The following is a 14,972-nucleotide window of genomic DNA, read 5'->3' on the forward strand; positions in this document are numbered from 1 at the left end:
CAAAGTTATGAAATGTGAGAAATCGTACACAAAATAAGTGGATTACTTAGACGAGCAAAATGCAGCCAGATTTACACAGAAGCTATACTGTATCAGTACACATTGAGGCCTTCAGTCTCCCCTCTCTCTCTCCACCCCCACCCTCTGCCTCCTGTTCTCCCTCTAAAACACACACACAGAGTGCAACAGGGAGAAATGCTCACCGTATCTGACGCTGCCACATGGACAAAACTTTCCAGAACCGCCAGGCTCAGTTGGTCCATGACCTCTATCATGGGTTTGTCATCATCCTGTAAGGTATCACAGAATCCATCATGTTCAACCAACTCTGGTGCAATACTCCGTAACCAGCACACGATTTACTGGTTAACTTTCCAGTTAATCAGCTTTACTATGGAGCTACACTGGGGCTTCGAGAAAACAGTAGGTTTTTAGCTGTTTACATTAGACCTGTAACTTGTTGACAGTGTGAGAAGAGCGCAAGCCACTTTATCAAGCGCTCTTGGGGCGTGAGACATGCATTGAATTCTTGAAGAAAAAAAAGAGCGGGACATTTTACGCTGAGCAGTGCATACCTCTCATGAAATGAATGGTGTCTCACGCTCTGCACAAGTTACATGTCCAGAAAATAGCCTTTTGGATGTGATGGTTCCTGACCCTCCCCCTCTCACCCTTACCTCAGCCTGTCCGATGGCGAGGAACAGGCTGCGTATCTCCCGGAGAATTGCCATGGCCAGTTTGCGCGTTGTGAGCTGACAGGAGCAGAGCAGCAGCAAGGCCAGGCCCTCGATGGCGTGCAGCACTGTGGAGTGGGGTCCGTGTTCCACCGACACGCGTTGGCTGGAGCCCAACTGCAACAGCTACAACATACAGCGGACACAGGTTCAAACAACAACATCTCATTAGAAGAGCATGGCGCACTCACAACAGCGCCAGAACTAGAAGGGGCATTGACACATATTTGTATTCCTTTCTGAATAAACAGAAACCGTGCCCTTACCTTAAACTAGTGCTGAGCGATTAGTGCTTTTTTTTTAGGTCGGTTTGGTTTATTAAGTTCATTGATAAAACATCACGGTTTTTGAATTCTGTTTCAGGGGGGTGGGGGTTCCAACCCAGTGTCATAAACAAAAATACACCCCCCTCCCCAACATGAAATATATTTTCATATGACCATCCCCTTGTACTGTAAATAAATCGAACACCCTTCCTCCTCATACAATTAACTCCAAATAATGTTTACGACCACAAATAACTATAACAACACTGTTTATAACCGTAGATCCCGGGATTGCACAATAAAGTCGGGTAGTTATTTCCACTGTGGTCCCTATTTTTATTTTTTTACACAAAAACAAGTACAATTCTTACAAGCTTGTTTGGCTGGTAGCTTATTCTTTAGATGTTCTGGGGCTGCTGGTGAACCATAATGTGCAGGCATAATCAAAGTGACACTGGACTAGCTCACTTGCAAGAGTCTTTAGGGTGTCTATAATAGCTAGGTTTCCATCCAATTGGTGACAGATTTTCATGTGAATATTCAAAAAATATTCCTTTAGGAAGAATTTCCTTTAGTAAATGTAGCGCTGAACCTACATGACGGGAAGATTTTAATTTACCGGACATTTGATAAATGTAACATACATCCATATGCATTCAGATCCAACCTGGCACAGCCAGCACCATCAATAAACGAGGGCTGTTAGCCAAGTGAGCCACATTTTACGTGTCCTTAAAAACAGCCTATAACAAATGACAAAAACACGATTCCTTCTGTTTCAATATGTAGCATATGCAAAACGTTCTAGCCTATTTTTTGGGGAGTGGGGGGGTAGGCTCAGCTGTCAGAGATTTTAGCAGTGCATTTATAGTATCAGGGCATTGCATGCAATGGCGTAGGTGTTCACTGTATGATATACATATATAGCCTATATAAACTAAGAGAAGCTTAGGCCTTACCCCAGAGAGATAGAGATTTGCCTGTGGCATGCTATGATACCGACATGTATTTCTTCATGTCAGATGGCAACTGTGTCTGCTATTCAGATATAGAGTACAGAAGGAGGGTAATTAGTTAATTTTTTATTCAAATATTTTGTATAAAGATAAGCATTATATTGTTAGATTACAGGAGTAACTCTGGTTGTCCTGAAAGGGTCTTCCTTACCTCAAGTTTAACTGTCAGAGTCAGTTGGAGCGCCGAGGCACACTGCCTTCATATTATAGGCCTGCAGTAGCTAAAGCTTAATAATAGCCACACCATACCAAACCTTCACAAACGTTTCTTAACTTCATTAGGGTAATATCAAAAGTAAGTCAAGCCATTGTTTTATAGGGAAAATACGAGCAGAAGAGCGAATGTAAATCAGGGTTATTTGTCCCCATTTGGGACAACCCCTCCCCCCAGTAAATGTTGATAATGTTGATAAATGTTGCATAAAATAATTAATAAAAGTCCCATGATGGTAGTGCCTGCTCATTACTGCTTATCACGTATTAACCATAACTTATTCACATTACTTTAATAAAATATTTGTTCCATTTGATTAATTTTATTTCATTCCAAGTCATCATCTGGAGCTGCTGCCTATGCTGTCTGACAAAATCACAATTTAAGTAGTTCTTCAACGTAAATAAGGCATACTGAATACCAACTATCAGTCACTTAGATCATGTGTTTTCAAGCTTGCAAAGCAACTGCTTTCTTTCCCTCTCGATCTTCTCTCAGTCTCTTGCCGGGTTCAAAACAACTGGGAACTCGGAACTGGGAACTCAGAAATCTCCACCTTCCGACATCAGTGCGTTCAAAAAAAAACTGGGAACTCCGATTGGGAACAATCTATTTGAACGGTCATCCCTTCTCGAAAAACCAACTCAGGAACTCGGGCCTCTTTCTAAAGCTCTGACTTTCAGACCTGAAGATCACTGACCTCATGATTTGATCTCGTATTTTTCAGAGTTCCCAGTTCTTTTGAAAGAGTGATAAGGGAATTTATATGTTTAAAGTAATGACTAAAGAATTCCACCCTGAAATGTATAAGACTATGTGAAATGTATTAGAATTATAAGACTATGTGAAATGTATTAGAATTATAAGACTATAATCCAATAATGCATGTGTGAGACAAGTTAAGGGTGAGAAATGTATGGTTGAGAAAACAAAGGCCAATTGAACTACACATGGCCTGGTTGTAACTCTGAAAACTGATAACAGGAAAGAGGACCTTTCCAAGGCCCCTCTAATCTAGGGAGGCTTAGGCTGGTAGACAAGTGATAAACTGTGTGTGTGTGTGTGTGTGTGTGTGTGTGTGTGTGTGTGTGTGTGTGTGTGTGTGTGTGTGTGTGTGTGTGTGTGTAGGTGGGGGGTGGGAGCTATAAAATGACTGTATGCATTTTTGACTTCAGAGCTCTTCTTATTTTGAACCCGGGATTTACAACCTCGGGTGAATTGGTCAAAGCTATAAAATAGTTCGGTTAGAACATTGGGAAAAAATTATCGTGACAAAGAGGCATCTGTGTCTCTGCACAGACCGGACAAGTTTAAGCGGGTGCACAATGAATTATGGTCATAGTAGTTAATTAACACATGTCCTGCTCTAAACTGTGTAGAATATTGACCTGTTGGAAACTACAACTCCCTACTACATTGCACAGTTCAGGCTTGATCAGATTTATCTCTACAGAAACTACACATCGAGCTCACAAAAAGAAACGGAACAAAATGTAATTCAAATAATTGATCCGACATCGGTCAATTAGTTGTTTAAAGACCTAATCGCTCAGCACTACGTAAACATACAGGCACTTAATGTAGCTACTCATTACACCTCCCAGCCTATATCTCCACTGTAAGAGCAATAAGGAAATGTTAGACAGCCTATCTCTGTTTACTGTACCTCTTCTGGGCGTATCTTGGCTGTGTCGCAGCCCTTCTCTGGGGCTGACAGAGCCAGTCTCCACTGGGTCAACAGCTGGAGCAGCAGCCGGAGAGAGTTGTCCAGTAGGGCCTGCAATCAATCAATTAGTCAATAAATTAGTCAATCAATCAAGAAATCAACTCATCAAGCCAGCTATCCATACATTAACCCATCCATCCATCTGTACCTGGTGGCTGTCCTGAACCTCCCGCAACAGGAAATTGGTAAAGCCAAACAGGACGTCATCACGCCACTCAGGGAGGTCTACCAGTAAACTCTGGAGGGAGTTCTGGGCTATGAGGCGTAGCTCGTCGTCCATGTGAATCGTCAACCTGGGAGAAAAATAATACACACAATGTGCGTTTTAAAGAGGCAACTATTTATGTATTGCTCAGTTCACTAAATTCTACTTAAAGTTGAAATCCTTAATTGCTATATAAAGTTTTTGACACACAGTACCAGTCAAAAGTTTGGACACCTACTCATTGAAGGGTTTTTCTACGTTGTAGAATAATAGTAAAGACATCAAAACTATGAAATAACACATATGGAATCATGTAGTAACCAAAAAAGTGTTAAACAAATCTAAATATACACTGCTCAAAAAAATAAAGGGAACACTTAAACAACACAATGTAACTCCAAGTCAATCACACTTCTGTGAAATCAAACTGTCCACTTAGGAAGCAACACTAATTGACAATAAATTTCACATGCTGTTGTGCAAATGGAATAGACAACAGGTGGAAATTATAGGCAATTAGCAAGACACCCCCAATAAAGGAGTGGTTCTGCAGGTGGGGACCACAGACCACTTCTCAGTTCCTATGCTTCCTGGCTGATGTTTTGGTCACTTTTGAATGCTGGCGGTGCTTTCACTCTAGTGGTAGCATGAGACGGAGTCTACAACCCACACAAGTGGCTCAGGTAGTGCAGCTCATCCAGGATGGCACATCAATGCGAGCTGTGGCAAGAAGGTTTGCTGTGTCTGTCAGCGTAGTGTCCAGAGCATGGAGGCGCTACCAGGAGACAGGCCAGTACATCAGGAGACGTGGAGGAGGCCGTAGGAGGGCAACAACCCAGCAGCAGGACCGCTACCTCCGCCTTTGTGCAAGGAGGAGCAGGAGAAGCACTGCCAGAGCCCTGCAAAATGATCTCCAGCAGGCCACAAATGTGCATGTGTCTGCTCAAACGGTCAGAAACAGACTCCATGAGGGTGGTATGAGGGCCCGACGTCCACAGGTGGGGGTTGTGCTTACAGCCCAACACCGTGCAGGACGTTTGGCATTTGCTAGAGAACACCAAGATTGGCAAATTCGCCACTGGCGCCCTGTGCTCTTCACAGAAGAAAGCAGGTTCACACTGAGCACGGGACAGACGTGACAGAGTCTGGAGACGCCATGGAGAACGTTCTGCTGCCTGCAACATCCTCCAGCATGACCGGTTTGGCGGTGGGTCAGTCATGGTGTGGGGTGGCATTTCTTTGGGGGCCGCACAGCCCTCCATGTGCTCGCCAGAAGTAGCCTGACTGCCATTAGGTACCGAGATGAGATCCTCAGACCCCTTGTGAGACCATATGCTGGTGTGGTTGGCCCTGGGTTCCTCCTAATGCAAGGCAATGCTAGACCTCATGTGGCTGGAGTGTGTCAGCAGTTCCTGCAAGAGGAAGGCATTGATGCTATGGACCGGCCCGCCCGTTCCCCAGACCTGAATCCAATTGAGCACATCTGGGACATCATGTCTCGCTCCATCCACCAACGCCACGTTGCACCACAGACTGTCCAGGAGTTGGCGGATGCTTTAGTCCAGGTCTGGGAGGAGATCCCTCAGGAGACCATCCGCCACCTCATCAGGAGCATGCCCAGGCGTTGTAGGGAGGTCATACAGGCACGTGGAGGTCACACACATTACTGAGCCTCATTTTGACTTGTTTTAAGGACATTACACCAAAGTTGGATCAGCCTGTAGTGTGGTTTTCCACTTTAATTTTGAGTGTGACTCCAAATCCAGACCTCCATGGGTTAATAAATTGGATTTCCATTGATAATTTTTGTGTAATTTTGTTGTCAGCACATTCAACTATGTAAAGAAAAAAGTATTAAATAAGATTATTTCTTTCATTCAGATCTAGGTTGTGATGTTTAAGTGTTCCCTTTATTTTTTTGAGCAGTATATTTTATATTTGAGTAGCCACCCTTTGCCTTGATGACAGCTTTGCACACTTGGCATTCTCTCAACCAGCTTCATGAGGAATGCTTTTCTAACAGTCTTGAAGGAGTTCCCACATAGGCTGAGCACTTGTTGGCTCCTTTTCCTTCACTTTATGGTCCAACTCATCACAAACCATCTAATTGGTTTGAGATTGGGTGATTGTAGAGGCCAGGTCATCTGATGCAGCACTCCATCACTCATCTTCTTGGTCAAATAGCTCTTACACAACCTGGAGGTGTGTTTTGTGTCATTGTCCTGTTGAAAAACAAATGATAGTGGCACTAAGCGCAAACCAGATGGGATGGAGTATCGCTGCAGAATGCTGTGTTAGCAATGCTGATTAAGTGAGCCTTGAATTCTACATAAATCACCTACAGCATCACCAGCAAAGCACCCCCACACCATCACACCTCCTCCTCCTCCATGCTTCACAGTGGGAACCACACATGCGGAGATCATCCGTTGACCTACTCTGCATCTCACAAAGGCACGGCGGTTGGAACCAAAAATCTCATATTTGGACTCATCAGACCAAAAGGACAGATTTCCACTGGTCTAATGTCCATTGCTCGTGTTTCTTGTTATTGGTGACCTTTAGTAGTGGTTTCTTTGCAGCAATTTGACGATGAAGGCCTGATTCATGCAGTCTCCTCTGAACAGTTGATGATGAGATGTGTCTGTTACTTGAACGCTGAAGCATTTATTTGGGCTGCAATTTCTGAGGCTGGTAACTCTAATGAACTTATCCTCTGCAGCAGAGGTAACTCTGGGTCTTCCTTTCCTGTGGCGGTCCTCATGAGATCCAGTTTCATCATAGCACTTGATGGTTTTTGCGAGTGCACATTTTCCAGATTGACTGACCTTCATGTCTTAAAGTAATGATGGACTGTTGTTTATTTCGCTATGCTTATTTGAGCTGTTCTTGCTACAATATGGACTTGGCCTTTTATCAAATCAAATCAAATTTTATTGGTCACATACATGTTTAGCAGATGTTATTGCGGGTGTAGTGAAATGCTGTGTTTCTAACTCCAACAGTGCAGTAATATCTAATAAGTAATATCTAACAATTTCACAACAAAACACACAATACACACATCTAAAGTAAAGGAATGGAATTAAGAATATATAAAGATTTGGACGAGCAATGTCAGACTGACAAAGACTAAAATATAGTAGAATAGAATATAATATGAGATGAGTAATGCAAAATATGTGAACATTATTAAAGTGGCCAGTGATTTCAAGTGAATGTATATAGGGCAGCAGCCTCTAAGGTGCTAGTGATGGCTATTTAACAGTCTGATGGCCTTGAGATAGAAGCTGTTTTTCAGTCTCTCGGTCCCATCTTTGATGCACCTGTACTGACCTCGCCTTTTGGATGATAGCGAGGTTAACAGGCAGTGGCCCGGGTGCTTGTTGTCCTTGATCTTTTTGGCCTTCCTGTGACATCGGGTGCTGTAGGTGTCCTGGACGGCAGATGCGTTGAGCAGACCTCACCACCCTCTGGAGAGTCCTGTGGTTGCGGGCGGTGTAGTTGCCGTACCAGGTGGTATAGTTGTCGTACCAGGCGGTGATACAGCCCGACAGGATGCTCTCAATTGTGCATCTGTAAAAGTTTTAGGTGCCAAGGATTTTAGGTGCCAAGCCAAATTTCTTCAGCCTCCTGAGGTTGAAAAGGCACTGTTGTGCCTTCTTCACCACACTGTCTGTCTGGGTGGACCATTTCAGTTTGTCAGTGATGTGTACACCGAGGAACTTGAAGCTTTACACCTTCTCCACTGTGGTCCCATTGATGTGGATGGGGGATGCTCCCTCTGCTGTTTCCTGAAGTCCACGATCAGCTCCTTTGTTTTGTTGACGTTGAGTGAGAGGTTAATTTCCTGGCACCACACTTCCAGGAAACTCGTCTCGTCATTGTTGGTTATCAGGCCTACTACTGTTGTGTCGTCTGCAAACTTGATGATTGAGTTGGGGGCATGCATGGCCACGCAGTCAACAAGGAGTACAGGAGGATGCTGAGCACGCACCCTTGTGGGGCCCTTGTGTTGAGGATCAGCGAAGATGTTGTTTCCTACCCTCACCACCTGGGTGCGTCCCGTCAGGAAGTCCAGGACCCAGTTGCACAGGGCGGGGTTCAGACCCAGGACCCCGAGCTTAATGATGAGCTTGGAGGGTACTATGGTGTTGAATGCTGAGCTATAGTAAATGAACAGCCTTCTTAGGTATTCCTCTTGTCCAGATGGGATTGTGAGGGTGCCATGGCGATTGCATCGTCTGTGGATCTATTGGGGCGGTATGCAAATTGGAGTGGGTCTAGGGTGACAGGTAGGGTGGAGATGATATGATCATTGACTAGTCTCTCAAAGCAATTCATGATGACAGAAGTGAGTGCTATGGGGCGACAGTCATTTTATTCAGTTACCTTTGCTTTCTTGGGTACAGGAATAATGGTGGACATCAGCATGTGGGGGCAGCAGACTGGGATAGGGAGAGATTGAATATGTCCGTAAACACTCCAGCCAGCTGGTCTGCACATGCTCTGTGGACGTGGCTAGGGATGCCGTCTGGGCCGGCAGCCTTGCAAGGGTTAACACGCTTAAATGTCTTACTTATGTCGACCATAGAGAAGGAGAGCCCACAGTCCTTAGTAGCTGGCCATGTCAGTGGCACTGTGTTATCCTCAAAGCGGGCGAAAAAGGTGTTTAGCTTGTCCGGAAGCAAGACGTCGGTGTCCGCGACGTGGCTGGTTTTCCCTTTGTAGTCTGTGATTGTCTGTAGACCCTGCCACATACGTCTCGTGTTATAGCCGTTGAATTGCAACTCCACTTTGTCTCTGTACTGACGTTTTGCCTGCTTGATTGCCTTACTGAGGGAATAACGACACTGTTTTCTATTCTACCATATTCCCAGTCACCTTGCCATGTTTCAATACAGTGTTTCGTGCTTTCAGTTTAGCGCGAATGCTGCCATCTATCCACGGTTTTTGGTTTGGGTATGTTTTAATAGTCACACTTGGAACAACATCTGCTCTACACTTCCTGTTGAACTCAGTCCCCGTGTCCATGTATACATCAATGTTATTATCCGAGGATACCCGGAATATATCCCAGTTCGAGTGATCAAAACAATCTTGAAGCATGGATTCCGATTGGTCAGACCAGCGTTGAATAGGCCATAGCACGGGTACTTCCTGTTATGTTTCTGCCTATATAAGGGGAGGACCAAAAAGGAGTCATGATCTGATTTGCCGAAGTGAGGGCGGGGAAGGGCCTTGTAGGCATTTCGGAAAGCTGAGTAGCAGTGGTTCAATGTTTTTGCAGAGCGAGTGCTACAGTCAATGTTTTGGTAGAACTTCAGTAGCATTTTCCTCACATTAGCTTTGTTAAAATCCCCGGCTACAATAAATGCATCCTCAGGATATGTAGTTTCCAGTTTGCATAGAGTCCAGTGTAGTTGTTTGTGGGTTGTCGTGGTATCGGCTTGAGTTGGAATATACACGGCTGTGACTTTAACCAAAGAGAATTCTCTCGGGAGGTAATATGGGTCGGCATTTGATCGTAAGGTATTCGAAGTCGGGTGAACAAAAGGACTTGAGTTTCTGTATGTTATCACAATCACACCATGAGTAGTTAATCATGAAACATACACCCCTGCCCTTCTTCTTCCCGGAGAGATCTTTATTCCTGTCTACACGATGAACTGAGAACCCAACTGGCTGTACAGACTCAGCATATCCCGAGAGAGCCATGTTTCCCTGAAACAGAGTATGTTACAATCCCTGATGTCTCTCTTGAAGGAGATCCTCGCCCTGAGCTCATCAACTTTATTATCCAGAGGCTGAACATTAGCGAGTAATATACTCAGAAGCGGTAGGGGGTGTGAAGGCCTCCTAACTTGGACTAGAATCAGCCTCTGGAATCAGTTCAATTGCCCTGGGGGGTACGAACATTTTTAAATTTTTTTACATTTTTAGTCATTTAGCAGACGCTCTTATCCAGAGCGACTTACAGTAATGAGTGCATACATTTCATACATTTATTTATTTATTTATTTTTTTACCCGTACTGGTCCCCCGTGGGAATCGAACCCACAACCCTGGCGTTGTGAATACCATGCTCTACCAACTGAGCTACACGGGACAAAGGATCCAATTCTGGAAAGTTGTATTCCTGGTCGTAATGCTGGTGAGTTACCACTGCTCTGATATCCAAAAGTTATTTCTGGCTGTATGTAATAACACAAAAACATTTCTGGGCTAATTATGTAATAAATAACATAAAAAAACAAAATACAGCCAAGCTTTTAGCTTAGGAGCTAAAAGCACGGCTTCCCTATCTGTTGGCGCCATCTTGATAGAGCTTTCTTCTGTATACCACCCCTACCTTGTCACAACTGATTGGCTCAAACGCATTAAGAAGGAAAGAAATTCCACAAATTAACTTTTAACAAGGCACACCTATTAATTGAAATGCATTCCATGTGACTAACTCATGAAGCTGGTTGAGAGAATGCCAAGAGTATGCAAAGCTGTTGTCAAGGTAAAGGGTGGCTACTTTGAAGAATCTCAAATATATGTTGAACAGTTTTTTGGTTAGTATATGATTCCATATGTGTTATTTCATAGTTTTGATGTCTTCACTATTAATCTACAATGTAGAAAAGAGTAAAATAAGGAAAAACCCTGGATGAGTAGGTGTGTCCAAACATTTGACTGGTACTGTATAAATAAATGACATATGCCCATTGATTCTTGATGAACATAACTTATAAATATCTCATGAGCTTAGTTCAACTGTCATACCGCATCAAAACCCAAAATACAAGCTTGTTAATTTTGATATTTGTAAACAATAAACAAACACTATTTAGCCTCAAAACATGGTTAAAACTACGATTTTGATTATAATGGATGGTCAGTCCTTGCATCCATAACTCTGTCAATGAATTTGAAAGGGGTTACATTTCTCCAGGCCCATCCCTCAGCTTTTTACCAACACACAGGCGGGGTGAACACTGTGTTACTGTTTCAATTAAGGATTCTAGCTTTAAATAATTGCCTCCTTAAAACACACATTGTTGAACAAAAGTTTTCAATGAAATCAGGCTGCCAGATTATAATGAGGTTTATTGGAATTTTTCCAGTAAGGTAAGATAGGAATGGTTCCTGGTCTAAAGTGGGCTCAGCATGATAAATTACACCTAATTATCTGAATGCCCTGGTCAAATAGACAGCAGCGGGCCTCTGCATGATCGTGTTACTGAGGTTTCGGGAAACCTGAAGGGTTGGCCCATTCATTACAATGGGTTTCCTGTACATACACACACACACACACAGGCAGATATGCACACACATGCACACACGTACACACCGAGATAGCAGGTCTATGAGTTCGGGCTTGGACATGCCGTCTGGCAGGATGCGAGGGATGGCCGCCACACACGTCCTGAACAAGTCGATCTTCGGCTTCCTCTCTCCTCTGACAAGACAAGGTGAGACAACATCAAGATCAGGTCAACAGCAGAACCGCCTGCCGTTCAGTTTGTCATTACATATGCAAAGTAAAATGTCCCCCAATAATGACATGCAAAAATATTTTTGACAACTGCCAAATCATGGTACATCAAGAATAGGGCCTTTAGTTGTATTTTTTCCTGACCACATGACCTAACCAGGAAACCATTTTCCTGGCCAATCCAAGTTGAAACTTGGAGGATTACCAGTCGTAGGACTCTGGAGAACTGGGAACTTTGGGAACGTTTCTGGAAATGTACAACCCTAACTGCGTAGAGGAAAATCAATCAATCAAATGTATTTGTAAAGCCCTTTTTACATCAGCCGAGTAGCACACGTACGTGATCATGTCCTCAGGCTCTTTGTTGAGCATCTGGACGTTGGTCATCATCAAGCATCGGCCCACCTCCTTGTCCAGGTGTCTTAGGCTATTGTCTATGGCCTTCCTCACCTGGGAGTAGTACAGGGACATACCTACAGCACAGGGGAAGAAAACATCATTTAGTTTCAGGATCTATTCTATTCATGCATACTTACATGGGAAGGTGCATGGTGAACAACACAACCTTTCATTCCAGCACAACAATTCCAGTAGTGAATTGTGCCATCCATCCAATTATCCATCCATCCTTCCACCCACACATCCATCCATCCATCCAACCATCCACAACATACCAGAAACAGTAGGTAGTCCACCTGGTGACCCACCTATGACCTTGGCTTCATCATCGGTCAGTGTTTTGCTCAGGTAAGTCTTCTTTACCCTGAGTGTGTTGCCCGAAGGCAGCATGGCTCCCGTGTTGGGCATGGGTGGCTCCCCGTCCTTCTGCTGGAGCTTGTCAGCTATCACGAGGAACGCTCTCAGACCTATATTCATTCTCTGGACAAAGGCACACACTGGAATGTTATGTTAATTGTCATGATATTATGACTGATTTGATTGGTAATTGATTGATTGATTACATGTATTGTCCTTTTACGGGAACTTATTTTCACATTTATTGTTATTCTGAATCTGGTATATTGTTCAATGTGTTCTATGCAGTTCTGCTTTAAAAAATTGCGTTACAATTTAGAAAATATAGCTGCAAGCAGAAATGAACATGGATCTGTTCACAGGGTAACAGAAAGGACACACGATCAGTTGGATAACAAAGCACTCTATTTATAGGAACTATCTTGCATAAAGGGCAATCAGTGAAATCATTACCATATTTATCTCTCAATACCACAAGGATGACCAAAGTGAAGTTTAATCTAGTCCTGTATGTTGGTCCTTTTAATGCAGTATGTAATCATTCTTAAAAATCCTTAAGAGTCTATTGACGCACCTGTGCTTCAATCTAAGTAACAGTCAAAAAAATCCCCATCTAAATCCATCAGTTTAAGATTGGGCTGCGTCTCAATCCACCACATCCACATGTCGGCCTTCCGCATCTGCAGTGGAATGTGGCCGAGCTACAGCGATGTTTGTTAGACCATAAGACAGTCTTTTCACGAAAACGGCTGTAGCCACTCTATGGAAAGATGAGACTCTCAAATCACAATGTTGTTCTCCGTTTTGCTCTACGATCCCCACAAGTGTCCCAGGACTCGTCTGAAGGTAACCCATACAAATTAATGGAGATAGTTTTGTGCCAACAAAAATAAGGGGTTAAATATGAATAAAAATTACAAAAATATTTCCTGAGCTTTCTTATATCTTCTAAATATAGCACACACTTCAAAACCTCTTGACTATCTTTTTTTGCCATATATGAATGTTTTATTCAATGCGTTTCTATGGGCTGTAGTAGTATAGGCTAAATTCAATATTTTATCAAATAAAACCATTTATAAAATAGGGGGGTCCTCTTCTACAAATTGGGGTCCGTAAATTAAAAATCAAATAGTTAAATGATCCATGGTATGACCAAATAATGTGTCCAATAACTGACAATAATGGACTATTTTTGACTGCTACATATTCATCATAATCCCATTATTGCTTTTGTGCAGATTTATTCACACTATTCACAAGCACACTTGGTGCTTATACTGATGTTTAGACAACTGAAATTGTCTTCATTTCACTGAGCGTCTTGCTGGCCGTGTGTTTTGGTGGTTTGGGTATTTTTTGTTTTTTTGTCATTATAAAAATAAGTAGTTACTGTGTTCCAACTCACATGCTTTTTGTTTTATAGTTGTAACAAAAGCACTCCACGAATATAATGTATTTGACACTTGGAATTATGTGTTTTTTCAGTTTTTTTTGTCTATATATAGTAATCCATGAACCAGGGAAGTCGTTCGGGCAGCTCGAGCTCACTTGGGCCGATGATGTCTTATAGTGATTTTTTTGAAGGTCTATGTCCCTAAAGTTGGAAAATGTGTGATAGCATTGCAAAAATGGTAGCTATCTGTGTATTATCGCTCTTTCTGTCATCCCCCTATCCCTTACATTCTTCCCATAAGGATTTTACCCAATGACAAACAACAATATACAACAAGTTATACCCTTTAAACATGCATAATTGGAAAGCTTAGATTCACAGCTATCCATCAGACACATTTCTGGGAGGAATGTTCAGGTCAACATAACTTTGACCTCTATGGTACATATCACTTTGTTTGACAAGTGTGTAATGAACACGATGGGAGACAGAGAGCTGGTTTCAAGCGCAGGGCGCAGCAGGAGTTTATTTGTAAAGGGCCACAGGAGGAGGCAGGTAGCTGGGTCCAGGGGCAGGCAGGTCATACACAGGGGGTCCAAAAAGGCAACAGTACAGGCAGGGAAAAGGCTAGTAACATCGTCCGGGAGATCAGGCAATAGGTTGATAACAGGAAATCCAATAGGCTAAAGTACAGGCGGGGAATAGGCAAAAGGCGTCGTTAGTGAGGCAGGCCAAAACTATCATACACAGGAGGATTAAATTACGGGAAAAACAGAGCTCCGAATAGAAGTGTGTCACAAAACAAACAATACCTCACAATGATGGGGTGCAAAGAACTGAACTGATAAATGACCTACAGGTGAGTGAACAGGGAATCAAAATTCCGGCTATTGGGATCTGGAGAGTGAGCTGCGTTCAGGGATCTACGTGTTTGTGAGCTGGAAAGTGGGCTGGAAAGTGAGCTGCGTTCAGGGGATCTACGTGTTTGAGAGTGTGAGTTGGAAGCAGATGTTACAAAGTGGTTATGAAAGGCCATGAAACTACCTTTCAAATGATATATAACATAACCAACTTTGAAAGCACCAAATACAACTATTGTTTAAAAATTGACAATAGAATGTTGGAAGTTTGCCCACAAAAAATTCCATGTAATGAGGCAGCTATGTTTAGGGATTT

The 14,972-nt window shown here is 43.0% G+C and overlaps 1 protein-coding gene and 1 non-coding gene across 2 annotated transcripts in view; both read right to left on the reverse strand.

Moving 5' to 3' along the window:
• Positions 1-14,972, reverse strand: part of LOC106580640 (protein furry homolog) — a 281,327-nt gene that overhangs the window by 181,827 nt on the left and 84,528 nt on the right. The window contains exons 15-21 of the mRNA XM_014161918.2: positions 12,352-12,523; positions 11,985-12,117; positions 11,501-11,608; positions 4,105-4,249; positions 3,897-4,007; positions 678-860; positions 204-290 (exon numbers count right to left, since the gene is read on the reverse strand). Of these exons, the coding sequence (XP_014017393.1) occupies positions 204-290; positions 678-860; positions 3,897-4,007; positions 4,105-4,249; positions 11,501-11,608; positions 11,985-12,117; positions 12,352-12,523 (939 nt within the window). The remainder of the gene's footprint in view (positions 1-203; positions 291-677; positions 861-3,896; positions 4,008-4,104; positions 4,250-11,500; positions 11,609-11,984; positions 12,118-12,351; positions 12,524-14,972) is intronic.
• Positions 10,198-10,271, reverse strand: trnav-cac (transfer RNA valine (anticodon CAC)). The gene has a single exon. It is a non-coding gene; the product is annotated as a tRNA-Val (tRNA).

The sequence above is a fragment of the Salmo salar genome, chromosome ssa20 (genome assembly GCF_905237065.1).
Source record: "Salmo salar chromosome ssa20, Ssal_v3.1, whole genome shotgun sequence".
In the NCBI taxonomy this organism is placed as follows: domain Eukaryota; kingdom Metazoa; phylum Chordata; class Actinopteri; order Salmoniformes; family Salmonidae; genus Salmo; species Salmo salar.